The sequence below is a fragment of the Oncorhynchus gorbuscha genome, linkage group LG16 (assembly GCF_021184085.1).
Source record: "Oncorhynchus gorbuscha isolate QuinsamMale2020 ecotype Even-year linkage group LG16, OgorEven_v1.0, whole genome shotgun sequence".
Taxonomy (NCBI): domain Eukaryota; kingdom Metazoa; phylum Chordata; class Actinopteri; order Salmoniformes; family Salmonidae; genus Oncorhynchus; species Oncorhynchus gorbuscha.
The window spans coordinates 74,049,143-74,071,224 of record NC_060188.1 but is presented as its reverse complement, the minus strand read 5'-3'; the positions used below and the strand labels follow the sequence as shown (position 1 = coordinate 74,071,224).

Sequence of the window (22,082 nt, the reverse complement as noted above, 5' to 3'; positions counted from 1 at the left end):
TGAGGATTAGAGCCGTCTCTTTTACGTTTCTCCTCTCCTCTCTCCACGCCTGACATTCCTCCACATGTCTCAACCATTGGCTTCATATCTCAATCTCTCTCTTTCCACTGATCACTTTAGTGCTACTCTTACCTCTCTCTTTTTCACTCTCTCTCCATCCCCTGTGCTCATGCCTCTGGACTGCTGGGTTTTCCTCTCCTCCACAGTCAATTGTGTTCGCAGTGCGAGTGCATGCTGCATGGAGGTTTCCTCTTAGTAAACACCAGTAGATAGAGCAGGCTTTCAACACCATTAACACCATCAGCACCACTACTATAATCAGCAGCAGAACAGCACCAGTGGCTCCAGCGTTACCCGCAGCTGTTTCAGCCTTCACTGTGTGTGTGTGTGTGTGTGTGAGAGAGAGAGAGAGAGAGAGAGAGAGAGAGAGAGAGAGAGAGAGAGAGAGAGAGAGAGAGAGAGAGAGAGAGAGAGAGAGAGAGAGAGAGAGAGAGAGAGAGAGAGAGAGAGAGAGAGAGAGAGAGTAGTGAGGGAGAGGGAGAGAGATCCATACTGCGCGACTCTGCTCAGCCAGCTTTGTCCTCCAGCTGTCCTGTGCAGCGCTGCTGCTGTGTCTGAGAGGTTTCCCTGAGAAAGGACTTCAGTTCGCTTCTGGAGCTCTAGAAGGATGTGACTGTGGATACAGCAATTCAGTGTGCAAGGAGACACTGTCTCCCCATCGCACGATGGACTTATGACTGAGACAGACCCAAGATAAACAGACAGGTGATAACTAAGGACAGAGAAAAACATACACTTTTTATCAACATCAACTTGGGGATACCATGAATGCATCTGCAGAGGCACCTGGGAACTGGAACTGATGGGGACGGGTCTGAGGGTGTAGTGGACATGCTGAGGGTGTAGTGGACATAGCCTCACATGCTGCCCTCCCTGTGATTGATGAGACTGCTGAGTGGAGACCTACCGTCCCACAGTGGAACCAGTGGAACCAGAGATGTCACCCTTGACCAGGTGTGGATGTGGATGTGTATCTGTGTGTGAACTGGCTCTGCTCCTCTTCCTGCTCCTGGGAGGACCAGGGGTCAGCCTGCAGGGTAGAGCGCCAGGCAGACACAAGAACAAGGGAGGTAAGTCACACAGACTCTGTGGGATTATAGAGTTCATCATGGACTCTTCGATCTGTGGATCTGTTTACCTGTGTGTAAGGCATACTGTTTCTGTTGTAGGCAGTGATGTTTTGAGCATTGCTGAACCTTGCTGTGAGTTTGTGGTGGTGGTGATAGTCATTCAACTGGGCACAGTGGGTATTTTATCGGTCTCATGGTTTAGGATATGATGTCAGGCATTATTGTTCAATATCAATACGACTCAGTGGGCTGTGTGTAGTGTATCACACCTCTCTCACACTGATGTGTGTTTGTTTTGTTAGAAAGTTGGTAAACAGAAGGTCACTGAGAACATTTGGAGAGGTGTATGTGGGAAAGCTATGCTTTGGACTATCTGGTCCGTGGTTCTGATCATTGTTTTGGACTGCTACATTGTACAAATTTCAAGGATGGGTATGCATGTGATTGTGAATGATTTCAGACTCTACTTGAGCTCATTTGATTTCATAGTGAATATTACAGTGGCTTTGCTTGATCTTCTGTATGGTGCGTACGGTGGACTCCATCTCTTTCATTTCCTGCTGTGTGTGTGGCCACAGCTTCTATGATGCTGTTTACATATGGAGGACAGGGGTCTGGCCTGGCAGAAAGGACTCAGTGGGTAACAGCCCATGTGCCTGTGCCATACTGTGATAGGGACCATGCAAAACAGATGCATGAATAAGAGGCCACACACCTCCCAGCTAAACCCCAGGGCACTGCCTGGTCTGGAGTCATCTTCCCCAGGGCCACCCCTATTGCCCCCAATGTGGCCCTGCTGATTTAGCTTTGGACTGCCTACTTACTGCTGTGTCCCCATTGGTAGGATGAGAAAGGGTGGCAGTGACCCATCCTACCCAACACCCCAGCTCACGCTCACTCACCCTCCCTCGCACCCTCCTCTCCTCCCAGTCCCTAATCCTGTTTGTCGGATTAACTCTCCTCTCTTATCTTACCATTGGAGCTTTGGGGGGTAGTGGCTTGGACAGGGGGCCTGAACGGCCCCCCGGTGCCGGGCAGCCACGCAGCCCAGCGCAGCGCCTGCCTTCAAAGGACCAGCGGTGGAATTCTAATCCGCTTAACCAGATTTCCTTTCCCCTTCCTCTCTTTCCTCCCTTTCTTCTCCATGTGTCCTTTCATCTTCCACCTTCTCCTTCTACACTCACCCTGTACTCATCCCTCTTCTGATTGGAGATGAGTGTATGTTCATTATTTAGTTGACATTGTCATCCAGGGTGACTTACAAAGTGTTTGTGTGAACTACAGTGTAGCTAGCATACAGTTAAATATGTTTAGATGTCTCCAGAGAGAACAGCAATTATAATGATTGCCATGAGCATGTGGTAATACTCTCTAATGTACTCTCAGATTGTTAAACACTGAGAAAAGATATCCCCCAACTGCCAGGAGAACCAGGCCAAGTTGAGCAGAAGACGAAGCCTCTGAGAGATGTGTACTTCACTATGACAGTTCTCCCTTTCTTCCACCTGCTCCTGCTATAGAGAGAGAGGAGTCCTCTCTACCTCAGCCCTCATGGCAGTTTGGGTTGAGGTTCGGTAGAGGTAGAGGAGCAGAGTAAATGGGGAAGAACCAGGGGAGAATGGAAGGAATGTAAAGGAGGTTATTAATGTGGCTCCCCTGCCCTCCCTGCCTGCCATAGAGAATGCTAATGCCAGTCAGGTGGTGTGTGCTGGAGATAGCGCAGCTACGCACCGGAAGAAGCCTGGTTTCAGCTAACAGCATATCTCCTTCTGCTCCTCTTCCCTCCCCAGAGCCAAAATCACTGAGGGTGACCAGAGAGAGAGAGAGAGAGAGAGAGAGAGAGAGAGAGAGAGAGAGAGAGAGAGAGAGAGAGAGAGAGAGAGAGAGAGAAAAGGGAGGGCAAGAAAGGAAGAGTTGGGATGTGGGAACAACAACACTAGATGGTGACGATGCCTGTAACAACATAAACATGAAATAAGATCGTCTGAATCATAACTTGCTTCTCAACGCAAGAGGTTTGCATAAATCATCCAAAATAATGGGAGATTTTTGCATGAAACTTGTTTTGTTTGCGAGTGATCCCAGGTCCTAAGTATCCACATAATGCATAGCTAGTGTATAATATAATAATAATAATAATAATTTGCCATTTCAGTTTTATCCAAAGTGCTTACAGTCATGTATAGCATTCTGAGATTTAGAATTAGAACTGAAAATATACACATTTTACTCCAATGTTTGTCAAAAAAGTAAATGTTAACAAACACTGTATACTGTAGCCTCAAAGCATATTATTACTCTGTCTATGAATTTGAGAGTGGTTACATTTCTCATGCCCCATCTCTTAGCTTTTTACTGAAACAGGTATGGGGAGGATGCTTTGTTATTGTTTCTACTACTGATTGTTGCTTTAAGACCTGGGAATTCATTTCCAGAGAACAAAAAAATCTTGGCTATTTCATTCCACATCTCTTATTATAGTTGAGAAATGCAAAGCTAACTTGGTTATATTATATTATATGTAATGTAAAATGTCTGTGGTCTTTGAATAATCATTTTCATTGTGTGGCATGAAATGTGTATTCCATATCACTGAGCAGGATGTGGAATCAAGGTGGTGGAATCTAACTCTACTCTATCTCTGTCCATATCTTTATCTTCACCACTCTCAGAGATAGAGACCAGGAGTCTAGCCTGCAAGGCAGCATTACATCCATGCTTGCCAATAGTAGGAGAGGGCCAAACAAAAACTCCCCTGATCTCCAGCTCTGATGTTTTGAAATCATAAGTAATTCTACTAATACAGTACATTTATAGACCTCCTGCCAACATTGGAGATGAAACAGTAGAACATCTCATTTAGTGTTCACCTTGTTGACCTTCTAGATGTGGAGATGCTCTGATGCAGTTCCTTGCTCTGGGCTACAGTAGCATAATGTTGTAACACCACGCCAAGCTCCATCTTCGCTGTACTCCTTTAGGGCCCTCGTGATAGGAGTCGTTGCCATGAGTTACGAGCCAATCTGACCCAGGTGTGATGACCTGGCACTCTCCTCAGGAGAGCCTCTTGGCCAGCAGAGTCCAGTTAACATGGTGGGATTGACAAGTTAGCCATTCTGACCTCCTCAATCCCATCCTCTCCATCTCCATCCCTCCTTTTATTTCTTCTCCTCATTGTGCCTCTAATTCTTGCCTTCCATTGGTCTTTCCATTGCTTGTTACTTGTCCTTTCATCACTTCCTCTTCCTCCCCCTCCTCCCTCTCTCCAACACTTTGTAATGAGGGTGTACAGATCTCAGATCAGTGGAAGTGACAGTTAGAGACTGCTCGGTGTGTACAGTGGACATTACTGCCCACGATCATTACTGCCGTGTCCATCCTGTCCTCGATGGCCCCCACTGACCTCACTAAACAAATATCCCCAGTGGCTGGCTAGCTGCTCAGAGGCAAACCCTCTGCGTAATTTTTGTCAAACTGTAGAGGCAGCATGGCTGATGGCCTTTATTGCTCACACTGATGTGACAGTGGCAGGACATAATTCCGACGTGACATCAAAACAAAACTCTTTGTGTGTGCATGTATATCCTGTTTGTGTGTGCATGTATATCCTGTTTGGCGTCCCGTTTTTCAAGCTGCTGAAAAGGGGAATCATTTGGAGAAGATATGACACATGCTCCTCAAATTTCATAAATCACTGGAATACAACATGACATGCTGACAGGGTGCCAGCACCAACAGGGGCCGCTTCTGTTGAAGGCTGTAGTTTTGCCCATCTGGCATTGTCCGTGTTCTAGAGTAGAGTGAATCTCTAGCTGATATCTATTTTCCTTTGTGTCACCCATTTCCGCTCACATCTGCCATTATTCATATCACTCTATTCATTATCAATCATTGATTCTATGATTAGTCAACAAACTGATATCCTACCCAACCAGATATTGTCAGGACCCGGTTATGAATCCGGGTCTCCGGAGTGAGAAACAGTCACTAAACCAACCGAGCCACGAATAGTCAGCAGAACCCAGAAGATGAGGCAGACACAGCAGTACTTGAGACGGTGTATTTAATGAAGTAAAAAGTGAAGTTCTTCAGGAAAACATGTAACTCCACAACCTCAAAAGGAATTCCACAAGAACAAAGGTAATCCTCCAAGACAAAAGGGTAAATCCACAAGGTGGAAGGTATAGCACAAAAAGCCTCAAAAGATACTCAAAAACAAACAAACAAGAACAAAAAACAGAATTCCACAAGAGAGTCCACCGGGATCAACAAGAGTTCACAGAGTACTAGGGCTGGGTGCTAACATACAAACACAGAGCAAAGAACTGAGTAAAACAAAGGGTTTAAATACAATCAGGGGAAACGAGGCACAGGTGCAAATAATAATGGGGATCAAGAGAAAATAAAAGGTCAAAAGGCACAATGGGGGCATCTAGTGACCAAAAACCGGAACAACCCTGGCCAAATCCTGACAGATATGACTTGAATGACACATATTAAACCATCATGGTCAACCCAATAGAAGAAGTTGCCATAACTTTAACACCAGATATATTGTACTGCAGCATCTGAGGGTAAATAACGAAGATGAAGGTGTCTATTTGTCCCATGCAGGGTTGCATTGTGGCCGTCGTCAGGGTTACCTTGACCATCCTAATGGAGGACCTCTCAATGAGGGACTAACGCTCACAGGTCCGCTACATGTTGTCCGGTCACATTTGTCTATGACTCTCCTCCTCAACTACAACCTTATCACCTTAGCATCGCCCTGTTTATTGTCTGCTTCATCATACTCAGATCTGCCGTGCACACAGGCTGCTATCTCTGAATGTGTAATGGCTGGGGCTGGTTCTCTCTTCAGAACTTATGCACAGAATTTCAATGAGCCCCGGACCGCTCCTATTATGGCTCCAGTAGTATCTATCCCATGCTCTTCTATCCAACTGTGAAAGGAAAGCAGGTTCCAGTTCAGCCAATCAGTTCTCTCTACACACTCTCCCCTAGTAACACACTAAGGGTTTAGGGGTTAACCACTGGAATTTATTAACACTTGTATGTTAATACACAGCATAGGGGGGGAATTACTCACTCAGGTTTGGCTTGACGCAGTCTAAAGCTCTGCCGTGAGGAGATAATTCACCTACGAGCCACTGATGTGATAATACGATAACTTCACCTTCACTGATATGATTGGGATGTTTTTATTTGGCCACATTGAAGCACCCCAGAATCACTCCACTCAGCAGATTATGCTAAATCATTCACAAAACATTTGGGTAGAGCACTCCCAGCCTTAGAGTTTGTGACAAATCCTAAACAAAGATAATTTTTCATGTTGTGACAATGGAACAAACACTGTATCGTAATCTGCTCATTCAAAATGAAGCATTACTGCGCTGAACCATTCGCCAAGCGAAATGAGCTTCATCGGGCGCCTTAAACATTCATCGGAGATACAAAAGAATGAAGCTAATTCTGAATTTGCAAGCATAAGCTTTTCTGTTTCTCTTATCTTTTGAAGTGTACATTGTCTAGCTTTTTATTTTCTCCTTGTGTGTCATCTGACTACCTGTCACCATACAGTATTAACAGTACAGTATTGCTCCCGAGTGGGTGATCGGTCTAAGGCACTGCATCTCAGTGCAATAGGCTTCACTACAGTCACTGGTTCGAATCCAGGCTGTATCACATCCGGCTGTGATTGGGAATCCCATAGGATGGCGCACAATTGGCCCAGTGTCGTCCAGGGTATGCCTTCATTGTAAATTAAAATTTGATCTTAACTGACTTGCCTAGGTAAATTGGGGTTAAATTTAAAATAATAATAATATACATATTCATGATTAATAAATCAAGTCAGTTGGTGTCACAAAGTGCCATACAGAAACCCAGCCTTAAACCCCAAACAGCAAACAATGCAGATGAAAAAGCATGGTTTCTAGAAAAAACTCCCTAGAAAGCCAGGGACCTAGGAAGAAACCTAGAGGGGAACCAGGCTCTGGCCAGTTCTCTTCTGGCTGTGCTGGGTGGAGATTATAACTGTACGTGGCCAAGATGTTCAAACTTTCATAGATGACCAGAATGGTCAAATAATAATAGTCACAGTGGTTGCAGACGGTGCAACAGGTCAGCACCTCAGGAGTAAAATTACGTTGGCTGAGCATTCAGATTTTGAGACAGCAGGCACGGTACAGAGAGAGATTTGAAAACAGCAGGTCCGGGACAAGTTAGCACATCTGGTGAACAGTTCAGGGTTCCATAGCCACAGGCAGAACAGTTGAAACTGGAGCAGCAGCACGACTAGGTGGACTGGGGACAGCAAGGAGTCATCAGGCAAGGTAGTCTTGAGGCATGGTCCCAGGGCTCAGGTCCTCCGGGAGGAGAGGGAAAGAGAGATAATCAGAGGGAGCATACTTCACACAGGACACAGAATAAGACAGGAAAATTACATCAGATATAACAGACTGACCCTAGCCCCCGACTCAAACAATTGCAGCATAGCTACTGGAGGCTGAGACAGGAGGAGTGTGGAGACACTGTGGCCCCGTCCGATGATACCCCCCAGACAGGGCCAACAAGGCAAGATATGATAATGTGAATAGAAGGGTATCTGCTTATCCTCTACCTGCTATGTACAATGTTGTGGTCTAGCGTACTGGTGGTCTCCTGTTTTAAATGCTAAGCAGTGTGTTGTGATCCCATATCAGCCTGTCACCATCATGGAGACTAAAGGCAGCCCACCAGCAAAGGTTGTCACTTCCTTTTCCAACTAAATTAGTTAATTAGGTATTCACTGTCCAGCTAGTAGAGAGAGTTCACCAGTAATCTGAACCCTGTCTTGAATATCGGAAATGTCCTCCTAATTATCACTACCATTGTACAGTACTCAAGACAAACAGCAGACTCCATAAAGCAGAGTAGAGGGATCTGGTTGCCTGGCAGGCTCTCTGCTCAGCACAGGGGTAATCTCAATGCATGCTGTTGCATTCACCATAAAATATTCATCTTCAAATACAATCACCTATTTAACGATAAACAGTCTTCGCTGAGGCAAGCAACTGTGTTAGACTGCTCATTTTCTCTCTTCACACTTTCCACTCCGGGTGAGTCATGGATTGGATAAAAGTGTCACATGTTGTTCCCCCTTACCCAACCATTCCCCACTCACATAGAGTGCGTTACAAAAGAATTCAGACCCCTTGACTTTTTCCACAGTTTGTTACGTTACAGCCTAATTTGAAAATCAATATATATATTTTTTTGCCCTAATCAATCTACACAGAATACCCATAAATGACAAAGTAAAAAGAGATTTTTAGGTATTTTTGCAAATGTATATAAAAAAAGGAATGATCACTTTCTTGGGTATTACACTACAAGCTTGGAACACCTATATTTGAGGAGTTCCTCCCATTCTTCTCTAAAGATCCTCTCATGCTCTATTAGGTTGGATGGGGAGCATCGTTGTACAGTTATTTCAGATATGTTAGATCGGGTTCAAGTGCGGGCCCTGGCTGGTCTACTCAAGGACATTGAGCAACTCCTGCATTGTCTTGGCTGTGTGATTTAGGGTTTTTGTCCTGTTGGAAGTTGAACCGTCGCCCCAGTCTCAGTTCCTGAGAGCTCTGGAGCAGGTTTTCATCATGGTTCTCTCTGTACTTTGCTCCGTTCATCTTTCCCTTGATCCTGACTAGTCTCCCAGTCCCTGCCGCTGAAAAACATCCCCAAGGCATGCTGCCAGCACCAAGCTTAATCGTAGCGATGGTGCCAGGTTCCTCCAGATGTTACGCTTGGCATTCAGGCCAAAGAGTTCAATCTTGGTTTCCTCAGAACAGAGAACCTTGTTTCTCATGGTCTGAGAACCATTAGGTGCCTTTTGGCAAACTCCAAGGGGGCTGTCATGTGCCTTTTAGTAAGGAGTGGCTTCCGTCTGGCCACTCTAGCATAAAGGCCTGATTGGTAGAGTGCTGCAGAGATTATTTTTGTCAGGGATTACCAGAATTGGACCCAGAAGCAGACCAGGACAAGGTGAGTATAAATATGGTGAGTATTTATTAATAAATGAGAACATGGAGGTAGATAGTTCCGGGTGGAGGAGCGGGCAGTGGAGGTGGGTTGATGGGAGTGGATAGGCAGATCCAATGGATAACACACTGGCGACGAGCAGACAGGGATGGGGTACGGGTTCCGGGTGAATGATGTTCATGGCTAACGATCCGGCAGGGAATGGATGTCAGGTCAGAGCTTTTGAAGGGGAGAGGTGATGATCAGGACAGGTGTGCAGATTACTGATGGGATACAGGTGCGGGTGAACATCGATCTCCCAACAAGCTAATTCGCCCGGCAACCAGACAGGGTGCGTTCCAGGACACCGGAAACACACTCCAGGACAGAAACACAGGCAAACACAGACTCAGGAAGCGGGATTCGTGACAATTTTCCTTCGGGAAGGTTCTCCCATCTCCACAAAGGAACTCTAGAGCTCTGTCAGAGTGATTATCGGGTTCTTGGTCACCTCCCTGACTAAGGCCCTTCTCCCCCGATTGCTCAGTTTGGCTGGGCGGCCAGCTCTAGGAAGAGTCTTGGTGGTTTCAAACTTCTTCCATTTAAGTATGATGGAGGCCACTGTGTTCTTGGGGATGTTCAATGCTGCAGAATTTTTTAGTACCCTTCCCCAGATCTGTGCCTCAACACAAACCTGTCTCGGCGCACTACAGACAATTCCTTTAACCTCATGGCTTGGTTTTTGCTCTGACATGCACTGTCAACTGTGTGACCTAATATAGACAGGCATGTGCTTTTCCAAATCATGTCAAATTAATTGCATATACCACAGGTGTACTCCGATCATATTGTAGAAACATCTCAATGATGATCAATGGAAACAGGATGTACCTGAGCTCAATTTCGAGTCTCATAGCATAGGGTCTTCTAATTGACTAAAATGTAAAATGTCCACAACCTAGAGTTGCGTAGACTATAATGTACTGAACTATACTTTACTGTACTGCACTCTACTGAGCTCTACTGTGCTGTACTTTGATGTCCAAAATTGTGAAACATAGACATCTATTTTTGGTCCAGAATTTGTCCGATCCGGACCAACCAAATATGGTCTTATTTGGGCGCAGAGCGCATACATAGTATTTTTTGCTTTGTCATTATGGGGTATTGTGAGGATTGATGAGGAAAATGTTTATCAATTTTAGAATATGGCTGTAACGTAACAAAATGTGGAAAAACTCAAAGGGTCTGAATACTTTCCGACTGCACTGTATAGACTTGATCATAAAAATTCTGCATGCACATTTTATTTATTTTCGATTTACCTCTATTTAACTAGGCAAGCCCGTTAACCTCTTGCTCCTACCTGACATGCAGGCGTCCCATCTAGACATCTGGAAATGCAAATGCGCTACGCTAAATGCTAATAGTACTAGTTAAAACTCAAACGTTCATTAAAATACACATGCAGGGTATTGAATTAAAGCTACACTCGTTGTGAAACCAGGCAACAAGTCAGATTTTTAAAATGCTTTTCGGCAAAAGCATGAGAAGCTATTATCTGATAGCATGTAACATCCCAAAAGACCCGCAGGGGACGTAAACAAAATAATTAGCATAGTCGTCGCTACACAAACCGCACAAATAAAATATAAAACATTCATTAGCTTTGACCATCTTCTTTGTTGGCACTCCTAGATGTCCCATAATCACTATTGTGTCTTTTTTTCGATTAAATCGGTCCATATATAGCCTAGATATCGATCTATGAAGACTGTGATAAACGGAAAAAAATAGCGTCTTATAACGTAACGTCATTTTTTTAATTAAAAAGTCGATGATAAACTTTCACAAAACACTTCGAAATACTTTTGTAATGCAACTTTAGGTATTAGTACACATTAATAAGCGACCAAATTGATCATGAGGCGATGTATATTCTTTAGCTCTCCGTCTGGAAATAATGTCCGGGTAAATCTCAACCAAAATATCCGGTCGGAGACCTGAAGAAATGGCTTGTCTCTTCTTCGTTTGACCAAGAAACAAAGCCTAGGCAAATGACAAGACTGTGACATCGTGTGGAAGCTGTAGGTATTGCAAACTCAGCCCCATTTATTGTGGTTCGCCTTTATCAATGGGTTGAAGTGGCGGATGGATATATATTTCCAATTTCAGTGATCAGATTTTCCTGCGCTTTTCGATGAAACGCACGTTCTGTTATAGTCACAGCCGTGATTTAACCAGTTTTATAAACGTCTGAGTGTTTTCTATCCACACATACTAATCATATGCATATACTATATTCCTGGCATGAGCAGCAGAGCGCTGAAATGTTGCACGATTTTTAACAGAATGTTCGAAACAGTAGGGGGTAGGAGTAACAGGTTAAGAACAAATTCTTATTTACAATGATAGCCTACCCCGGCCAAACCCTCCCCTAACCTGGACAACACTGGGCCAGTTGTGCGTCTCCCTATGGGACTCCCGATCAAGGCCGGTTGTGATACAGGGATCGAACCCAGGTCTATAGTGACACCTCCTTCACTGCGATACAGTGCCTTAGACCGCTGTGCCATTCAGGATCCAAACATTCGCATCACTATGAATGTGTCACAATACACTGTGAAGGACAATGAATAATGGAGAACTTTGTGTGCATGCGCATGTGTGTGTACATCCAACTAATCTCATAATATACAGTCAGAAAGTGAATGCGCTTCACCTGATATACATACATGATATGCAACAGCCTTTTGCATCCATTCCACTCTCGAATGGAGGAGCCATGATCTGTGATTTGTAGTCCATATTCTCCCAGGCTAGTCAGGCCAGAGATAAAGCCCGGAAGAGAGGGAAACAAAATCAGGGTTCACCTGAATTAGCAGCAGCCAAGTTATACACATTTAGCCAGTCCACCAGGGAGGGCCAACAAGATACACTGTAATAATGTTCCGGTGTTTGAATTAATCAGGCATCTCTGGTAAAGAGAAAAAGACTGTCCATCCAACAGACTACATAATATAATGGAGGGAGGGTGAGTAGAGTATGGATTATGTGTTATAGCAGGGTTCCGCAACTGGCGGCCCGTGGGCTGAATTTGGCCTGTGAGTGGTTCAATTTCGTCCCCCAAACCGATACATTTTTGTACATGTTCATTATTGGACATAAAAGACTGTAAAAACACCAGGAAAATGAGCACGAAGTGATTTTAACTTAAGAAATATGAGACATTATCATATACAAATGTAAGCAAGGTTTGAAATGATTATGCTTTAGTCAAATATATCTGTTTGGGCTTCTTGCGGTCAATTTGCAGTCTACACATTATTTGTAGTTATGTTCGGGCCCCCGACCATCGGCTCAACAAAAAAATCTGCCTTCTGCTGAATTTAGTTGATGATCCCTGTGTTATAGTGTCAAACTAAGTGCTCTGATTGGCCAAGGACATGCCCAACAATAGCCTGCTGTGTCTAACAATAACTGACAATAGCTGTCCATTTATGGAACAAATAAAGCACTGCTGCTACAATAGTAACCCATTCTGCCCGGGCTTCAGATGGGCAATTCCAATTCAAATGTATGACAAACAAAAACCATTGATGTCAGTTTAACAAGTTTAACAAGCCATACAATTCTATGCACAAGGACTTATTTGAACAATTTACACTTAAAGATTTACAAAACACATTTACTGAAAGAACTGTGCAGATGCAAAGTTTGGTAAAATAATTTTTGTAAAATCAGATTTTTATTTATCCACTTTTGACAAAAAATATGTAAATATCTGCACCAAATTAAGATTCAACGATGTCTGCAGAAAGAACAGGGTGTCAACTATGACATGACACATTGAGTTTGAAAACATCTCTTTTGGTTATTGAACTACAGTAAGTGAAGTGGATTTACACCCGATAATGGAATTGTGCTAACAATTTCATCATGGGTCCCTAATCTGTAAGACACAGAAATGCATATTTATGGGAATGAATGTCATTCTCTTCATGGTGATATACCCTAAATAGATACACAAAGGTATATGCAAACTGGCTAGTATTTGTATGCACTCTGCCCCCAAATAAGACCAAATTAGTTTGGTCCGGATCGGACCAAATATGAACCAATCATAGATGTCTATGTTTCACAAATATCAACATCAAAGTAGAGCACAGTAGAGCTCAGTAGAGTGCATTACAGAAGACTAGAGTTCAGTACAGTGTAGTGCATTCTAGTCTACGCAACTCTAGGTTTGCTCTACTTTGTACATTTTAGTCATTTAGAAGACATTCTTATCCAGAGCCACATCCAGTTAGTGCATTCATCTTAAGATAGCTAGGTGGGACAACCACATATCACAGGCATAGTAAGTACACTTTTACTCAATAAAGTAAGAGGGCCAAGAAACCAGAAGGGTAAGTATAGAGTGCTTGGGTTGAGGTGTAGGATTTGAACATAGCTTGAAGGTATGGAGGAGCAGTTCATCTTGCTGCTCCTGGAGTACCAATGTAAGAAATAACATGTGAAAAAACGAAATACTGCATTGTTTCCTAGGAACGTGAAGCGAGGCTGCCATCTCTGTCGGTGCCGGAAGTAGGAGCAGTTCCTCTTGCTGCTCCTTAGGCAAATACCACAGTCTTGTAGTGAATGTGAGCTTCGGCTGGAAGCAGATGGAGTGTGCGGAGGAGCGAGGTGACATGGGAGAACTTGGGAAGGTTGAAAACCAAGCCGGCTGTGGCGAATCACTGCTTTGACATTTGCATAGAAAGACATGGTGTTGTCCATGGTCACGCCAAGGATCTTTGCATTCTGGGGAGACACTGTGGAGTTGTCAACCATGATGGAGAGGTCTTTGAGCAGGTAGGCCTTACCCGGGAAGAAGAGCAGCTCTGTCTTGTCAAGGTTGAGTTTGAGGTGGAGGGCCGACATCCAAGCTGATATATCTGCCAGGCACGCAGAGATGCATGTTGCCACCTGGGTGTCAGAAGGGGGTAAGAAGAAGAGTAATTGAGTGTCATCCACATAGCAATGATACTGTAGGAGAGTCCATGTGAGGATATGATGGAGCCGAGTGACTTGGTCTATAGGAAGAAGAGGAGAGGGCCTAGAACCGAGGCCTGTAGTGAGAGTACATGATGCAGACACAGATCCTCTCCACCTCACCTGGTAGGAGCAGCCTGCTAGGTAGGATGCAATCCAAGAGTGTGCAGAGCCTGAGACGCCCAGCCCTGAGAGGGCGGAAAGGAGGATCTGATGGTTCACTTTGTTCACTCCTTCACAGAGGAGACAGTCACTTTTGGCAGTGCGGAAAGCCTCTGTGACACAGAGAAGAGCCGTTTCGGTTGAGTGACCAATCTTGAAGCCTGATTGGTTAGGGTCAAGAAGATCGTTCTGAGAGAGATAGTCAGGAAAGAAAAGAAAGGGATACAGGCCTAAAGTTTTTGACATCAGATGAGTTGAGTGTTGGTTTCTTGAGGAGGGGAGCGACTCGGGTAATTTGAAGTCAGAGGGGACGCAGCCAGTGGTCAGAGATGATTGATGAGGGAAGTGAGGAATAGGAGAAGGTCTCCATACATGGTCTGGGCATGCGGTTGAGGAGGGCATGGGGTCGAGTGGGCAGGTTGTCGGGTGGCCAGACCTTACTAGTTTGAAATTATGGTGAAATAAACTGGCTTTAGCATCCTATACAGAAGAGGATAAAATAGAGAGGAGGGAGTGAATGGATCATAGGTCTTCCGGAAGTTTAGTTTTCCCAAATTTTTGCTCAGCTGCCCACAGATCTGTAAGCTCGCAATGAGTCACTTAGCCACGGAGCAGGAGGGGAGGGCCGAGCCAGCCGGGAGGAAAGGGGACAGTGCAAGTCCTAGGATGCAGAAAGGGAGGTAGCGTCGAAGAGGCAGAGACAAGAGGGAGAAGGATTTTGCAGAAGGAAAAGATGATAGGACAGAAGAGAAGAGAGAGAGTGACTAGGGTTGGAGGAAAGGGAAAAAAAGTAGTGATCAGAGACCTGGGGTCTCATTTATAAAACTGTGTGAAGGATTCATGTCAAAAGGTGGTGTGAAATGGAAGTTCTTGATGGGATGTTGAAGCAAGAAAAAATATATTGTTTGGTGGATACAGTGTGGGTGTTACAAATGCCAAGAAGGCGTTAGAGTGGCAGCATGTGGCGGATGCTGTGAATGCTGCTGGCTCAGTTCAGACCCTCTCAGGACGGACAGATGATCATCCTCGCAGTGGCAGACCATGTGTAAGATCACCTGCACAGGATCGGTACATCCGAACATCACACCTGCGGGACAGGTACAGGATGGCAACAACAACTGCCCGAGTTACACCTAGAAAGCACAATCCCTCCGTCAGTGCTCAGACTGTCTAAAATAGGCCGAGAGAGGCTGGACTGAGAGCTTGTAGGCCTGTTGTAGGCAGATCCTCACCAGACATCATCGGCAACAACATTGCCTATGGACACAAACCCACCGTCGCTGGACCAGACAGGACTGGCAAAATTGTGCTCTTCACTGATGAGTCGTGGTTTTGTCTCACCAGGGGTGATGGTCGGATTTGCGTTTATCATCGAAGGAATGAGGATTACAGCGAGGCCTGTACTCTGGACCGGGATCGATTTGGAGGTGGAGGGTCCGTCATGGTCTGGGGCGGTGTGTCACAGCATCATCGGACTGAACTTCATTGCATTCTGGAGGGTCATTGCAGGCAATCTCAACGCTGTGCATTACAGGAAAGACATCCTCCCCCCTCATGTGGTACCCTTCCTGCTGGCTCATCCTAACATGACGCTCCAGCATGACAATGCCACCAGCCATACTGCTCGTTCTGTGTGTGATTTCCTGTAAGACAGGAATGTCAGTGTTCTGCCATGTCCATTGAGCACGTCTGGGACCTGTTGGGTTGGAGGGTGAGGACTAGGGCCATTTCCCCCCAGAAATGTCTGGGAACTTGCAGGTGCCTTGGTAGAAGAGTGGAGTAACATCTCAAAGCAAGAACTGGCTAAATATTCTAGCATCTGGCCCTGAGAAATAGGCTGTTTGCTTTGGGAACATTATATTTCAAAACATAAAACTCTGAAGCATGAACAGCCATACCACACTGCTTGTTTAACCCAGAATCCAGCCATACCAATGTGTAGGAGGAAACACTGTTCAACTGACGATAGAGTCAGCTTGCAGGCGCCCGGCCCACCACAAGGAGTCGCTAGAGCATGATGAGCCAAGGAAATCTCCCTCCCGGCCAAACCCTCCCCTAACCCGGACGCTGCAGGGCCAATTGTGCACCACCCTGTGGGGCTCCCGGTCACGGCTAAACCCGAGGCTGTAGTGGCGCCTCAGCACTGCCTTAGACCGCTGCACCACTCGGGAAGCCCAAACTCTGCATGCTTGAGACCCAGAATTCGACATAGGTTGTGCGCACAGGTACACTACATTACAATGGTTGCAGCCAAGGGATGGGGAGCTTCTGTAAAGCCTACAGGGAGAAGAGTGAACAGGTAAAGAAAACACACACATGGTTGCAAAGCAAAAAAAATAACAAAATAATAACAAATAACAAAACCAGAAAATAACTAGGTAAGATATTAAGTAAGGGAGTGGTGTGTCTTTCCTTCCTCAGACAACTGCACAGAACAGTCTAAGTTTTGGCCACTGTCTTAGTTTTGCCAGCCAGACCGCTGCTTACAGCTGCCGCAGGGAAGACCAATGGAAACTGAAGTACTAACACTAATTGCTAATAACCTAGCAGAGGTGAAGAGCACACCTCCCTGTACTAATTGCTGATTGCTGAGGAGAGGAGAAACCACTCCCCCTCCAATACAGCCACTGATTACCAAAACAAGTTACACATTGCCTTGCCCCTTAATGCTGGTTGACGTGTCAACAATCGCCTGCAATTTATGAGCAGTCAGCAGTTCAGCACCAAGTAGGCTAAAGTGAAGACAGGCAGCATTTAAAGTAGATGGCCCTAGCTAGCAAAAATACAGTACTAGACAACAGATGAAGACAAAAATTATACTAATCACTCCTGGAGATATCAGGATTCCTCTACAGCAGTGGTTCCCAAATGTTTTATAGTCCCGTACCCCTTAAAACATTCAACCTACAGCTCCTTACCCCCTCTAGCACCAGCATCAATGCACTCTCAAATGTTGTTTTCTGACATCATTGTAAGCCTGCCACACACACACACACACACACACACACACACACACACACACACACACACACACACACACACACACACACACACACACACACACACACACACACACACACACACACACACACACACACACACACACACACACACACACACACACACACACACACACACACTATACAATACATTTATTAAACATAAGAATGAGTGTGAGTTCTTGTCACAACCCGGCTCATGGGAAGTGACAAAGAGCTTTTATAGGACCAGGGCACAAATAATAATATAATAATAATTAATCATTTTGCTCTTTATTTAACCATCTTACATATACAACTTTATTTATTAATCAAACATACCATGAATAACTCTCCACAGGTTACTGAGAAGGGTGTGCTTGAAAGGATGTACATAACTCTGCAATTTCCTTAAATCATTTCCCACACACGATCTGTGCCTGTATTTAGTTTTCATGCTAGTGAGGGCCGAGAATCCACTCTCACTTAGGTACGTGGTTATAAAGGGCATCAGTGTCTTAACAATGCGATTTGCCAAGGTAGGATACTCTGAGCATAGCGCAATCCAGAAATCTGGCAGTGGCTTCAGATTACATTTTCACAGAATTTCGATGAGGCTCTCTTGTTCAGATATCGGTATGTGGACTGGAGGCAGGGCATGAAAGGTACAGTGGGGCAAAAAAGTATTTAGTCAGCCACCAATTGTGCAAGTTCTCCCACTTAAAAAGATGAGAGAGGACTGTAATTTTCATCATAGGTACACTTCAACTATGACAGACAAAATTAGGAAATAAAATCCAGAAAATCACATTGTAGGATTTTTTATGAATTTATTTGAAAAATATGGTGGAAAATAAGTATTAACCAAAATAGTTAACTATGGATGACTATGGATTACCTGAACCCAAACAAAATAAAAAGTAGACTTGGAGTTATCTCATTGGAACTAATTAGTATCTCGTTTCAACAACTTAGTCAAGAACTGTTTTTTTTACACCCAATCTGACATGCTATGACATCACAAGTTGGCGTTCATGGGTCCTTATACATGGAAATGACCAGGTCTTAAAATGACAGAGAAAAATGTGTCACTTTAATTTAAAACTGTCCATTATGAAATAGAACCACACCTCTCTCTCTCTCTATCTCTCTCTCTCTCTCTCTCTCTCTGAATCCCTTCCCCCAGTCTTGTCTTTTCATGGACACATACAGTATCATAGATTTGAATTTCAGCATGGTTATAGGGATGGACACTCAACAAGCACAGCACTTACACAAATGACTGATGATTGGCTGATTGTGGGGGCTGTCTTGTTTGACTTCAGTGCAGCTTTTGCCATTATCGATCATAGTCTGCTGCTGGAAAAACCTATATGTTATGGCTTTACAACCCCTGCTATAATGTGGATAAAGAGTTAATTGTCTAACAGATCACAGAGTGTGTTCTTTAACGGAAACCTCTAAAATATGATCCAGTTAGAATCAGGAATTCCCCAGGGTAGCTGCAGTTAGTTTCAGAGTGGTTGGCAAGGAATAACTTATTCCTAAATATTTATAAAACTAAAAACATTGAATGTGGATCAAAACACTCACTAAACCCTAAATCTCAAATAATTATTGTAATAAGTCATGTGGAAATTGAGCAAGTTGAGATGACTAAACTGCTTGGAGTTACCCTAGATTGTAAACTGTCATGGTCAAAACATATTGATGCAGTAGTAGCTAAGATGGGGAGAAGTATGTCAATAATAAAGTGATGCTCTGCCTTCTTAACAACATTATCAACAAGGCAGGTCCTACAGACCCTAGTTTTGTCGTACCTTAACCACTGTTCAGTCGTGTGGTCAGGTGCCACAAAAAAGGACTTAGGAAAATTGCAATTGGCTCAGAACAGGGCAGCGCGGCTGGACCTTGGATGTACACATAGAGCTAATATTAATAATATGCATGTCAATCTCTCCTGGCTGAAGGTGGAGGTGATATTTAATATAACTAATTGACAAAGGGTGAAACAGACGAGCATTGATATGATATCAGTATCCTTCAAGTACAGTCCTGTCTATGTGGCGCCAGCATCTCACACCCCTTCGAAGATGTACTGTACAACAGAGAGACACACTGTTGGGTTCAACCTGGATTTGAGAGTTCATGTGATGAACATGAGACCTTTTGACTATTAGATCATCCACACCAGAGACATGTCTGTTCACTGCCATCATCCTCCATCACGAATGATTGAGAAGGAAGATATACCTTCGGAGAGAAAAAACGAATCATTAATTAACTGATTAATTATGAATACATTTTACATTAACACTTTATGATTTGGGAATCAACAGTTTTAATTTTTTATTACTGAAAAATAAAGAGAGCCAGATGAATATGGTGCAAAGATAAATAAATAAACACACTCACTGGGGAGATGGTGTTGGATGGGGATGGATAGGTGAGGAGGGGTGTGTGACACATTCATTTAAAAATGGGGGGCATAACAAGTGGGAGGTGGGAGTCAAGGAAAGTTACGTTTTAATAATATAGAAAAGGAATTTCAGAGAAGGATGAATTGAGAAACAAAATGAAACAAAAAGAGGGGGAGTCTGAGTAATGTGCAGGAATTTGGTGACTTGAGGGGGGATTCTCATTGGCTTCATGCAGAATGTGCAGAATTCAGCTTTATATAAGGGAAAGATTAAGAAGCCAATAAGTCAGTGAATATGTTGGTGTTTAATAAAGTAAAACGTACTCTGCGGGGCGGGTGGAGCTGACTCACACTGCCCTCTCAATCCCTGAGTACTACCAAACACACACGCATGCATGCACACATACGAGCACACAGACGCACAGCATAAATTAAAGAATAAAAATGCAACCACAACAATCAAATTTATGCGTGACACAAATGTACCACCACCAGCGGCCACTCGATTCTTCCCAGTCAAAGAGAGACATTCTCCGGCTATCTCCACCTTAGGCCAGGCTCAGCACACCAGCCAGTTAACAGCCTATTCACAAGGCCAATAATGTAATGTTAAGAAATGTAGCACAATTTTGCAGACGGTAGCTGGGTTAGGATTTTAATCCTCTACCCAGTAGTGTAGTACATCCTGAGAGGGGAGCCATGAATATCCTAACACTGGAGGAAATGTGATTATTCCTTCACAGTAAAACAGTTTGCAAAACGTGGCATTTCGTCCTGCTTGTTTTTGAGTATGTGGGTCAGCCGATGATAATTTGTTTAATGAGATCGTCATTGAAAAAAGCCAATAGCTTATTAGTGTGAAGATGATAGTTCGGTCCCAAAAATATATGTTTTTTGACTCATTTAATTAATTTGAGTCATTAATGGCCAGGGCACGCAGGATCGCTTACCTGGGAACAATGAATTGAAAACTCGAATGTGTCATAATTCTACAAGCCTCTCGTTCGCATGTCTTTCACCATAAGGGGCTTATTGGAGCTGTCATTTGTGACTGAGACTTGTAAACACATGCTTTAAACAATATACATTTGTTGATAGCTAGGCATACAAATAAGCAGTGGTGTACTTTGAAGTACTACTTAAATAGTTTTTTGGGGATCTGTACTTTACATTACTATTTATATTTTAGACAACTTTTACTTTTACTTCACTACATTCCTAAAGAAAGTAATGTACGTTTTACTCCATACATTTTCCCTAACACCCAAAAGTACTAGCAGGGCAGGAAAATGGTCCAATTCATGCACTTATCAAGAGAACATCCCTGGCATCTCTACTGCCTATGATTTGACGGACTCACTAAACACAAATACTTTGTTTGTAATTGATGTCTGACTGTTGGTGTGCCCCTGGCTATCTGTAAAAAAAATATATATATTTAAATTGTGCCATCTGGTTTTCTTAATTTAAGGAATTTGAAATTATTTATATGCTTTCTTTTACTTTTCATATTTAAGTATATTTTAGAAATACATTTCCTTTTGATACTTAAGTGTATTTAAACTCAAATACTTTTAGACATTTAGTCAAGTAGTATTTTACTGGAAGACTTTCACTTTTACTTGAATCATTTTCTATTAATGTATCTTTACTTTTACTCAAGTATGATATTGGGGTACTTTTTCCACCACCACAAATAAGATTATTTGTTGATACATTTTACAAGTCTAACTGTGTATGTTGTGGCCCAACCAGACTAAATTGAGAATGACTCTTGGCGGAATGCATTGCTTAACTGCCATGGGGGATATAAAAACAAAGTCGTTCGCGAACTGCAGCCCCTGAAAAATGTGTTCTCGAATTTGAGTTTGTTGAACAGAGGCTGTGTGTTTTTGTTTTGGTTCTACAAAGCTGTATCCATCACAGCATTCAATAATTAGTTCATTCATTCACATTCATTCTTGCACCATACAATCAAACATGTATGTATCTATTTCCCTGTGTGCATGTGAAAGATAGTTGGTGGTCGGGGCACGTCTCTGGTGTCGCTAAACCAGAGGAGCGTGTACTAATCCTGCTGTAGGTAGGACTCATTGTGGCCAGCCTCTAGCAGGTCAAATGAATGGCTAAAATGAAACAAGTCGCTCGGGAAAACGAATCATGGCTCTCGACTCAGTCAAAAAATGTGCACATCACTAGTAGATAGTGTCCTTGACTGTAGGCAACACATATTTCCATGTCTTTAAACTTTTAAACTATTTTGCAGGATGTAGAAGAGGAACTGACAAACTGAAATATAGAGGTTAGCGTGTGGTCTCTCCCTTTTTTGAGGAATCATGCCATGCTGCAGGATAT

At 43.6% G+C, this 22,082-nt stretch overlaps 1 protein-coding gene across 4 annotated transcripts in view; it reads left to right on the top strand.

Annotated features, from left to right (window-relative positions):
* Positions 1-702: 702 nt before the first annotated feature.
* The window catches only part of LOC124000291 (roundabout homolog 2-like), a 228,390-nt gene continuing 207,010 nt past the window's right edge, over positions 703-22,082 (top strand). For 2 of the 4 annotated variants that reach the window (XM_046306561.1, XM_046306560.1), the window contains exon 1: positions 703-1,130. In XM_046306561.1, coding sequence (XP_046162517.1) covers positions 998-1,130 — 133 coding nt within the window. In that variant the 5' untranslated portion in view covers positions 703-997. The remainder of the gene's footprint in view (positions 1,131-22,082) is intronic. The other 2 variants (XM_046306558.1, XM_046306557.1) reach the window with 2 other exon arrangements.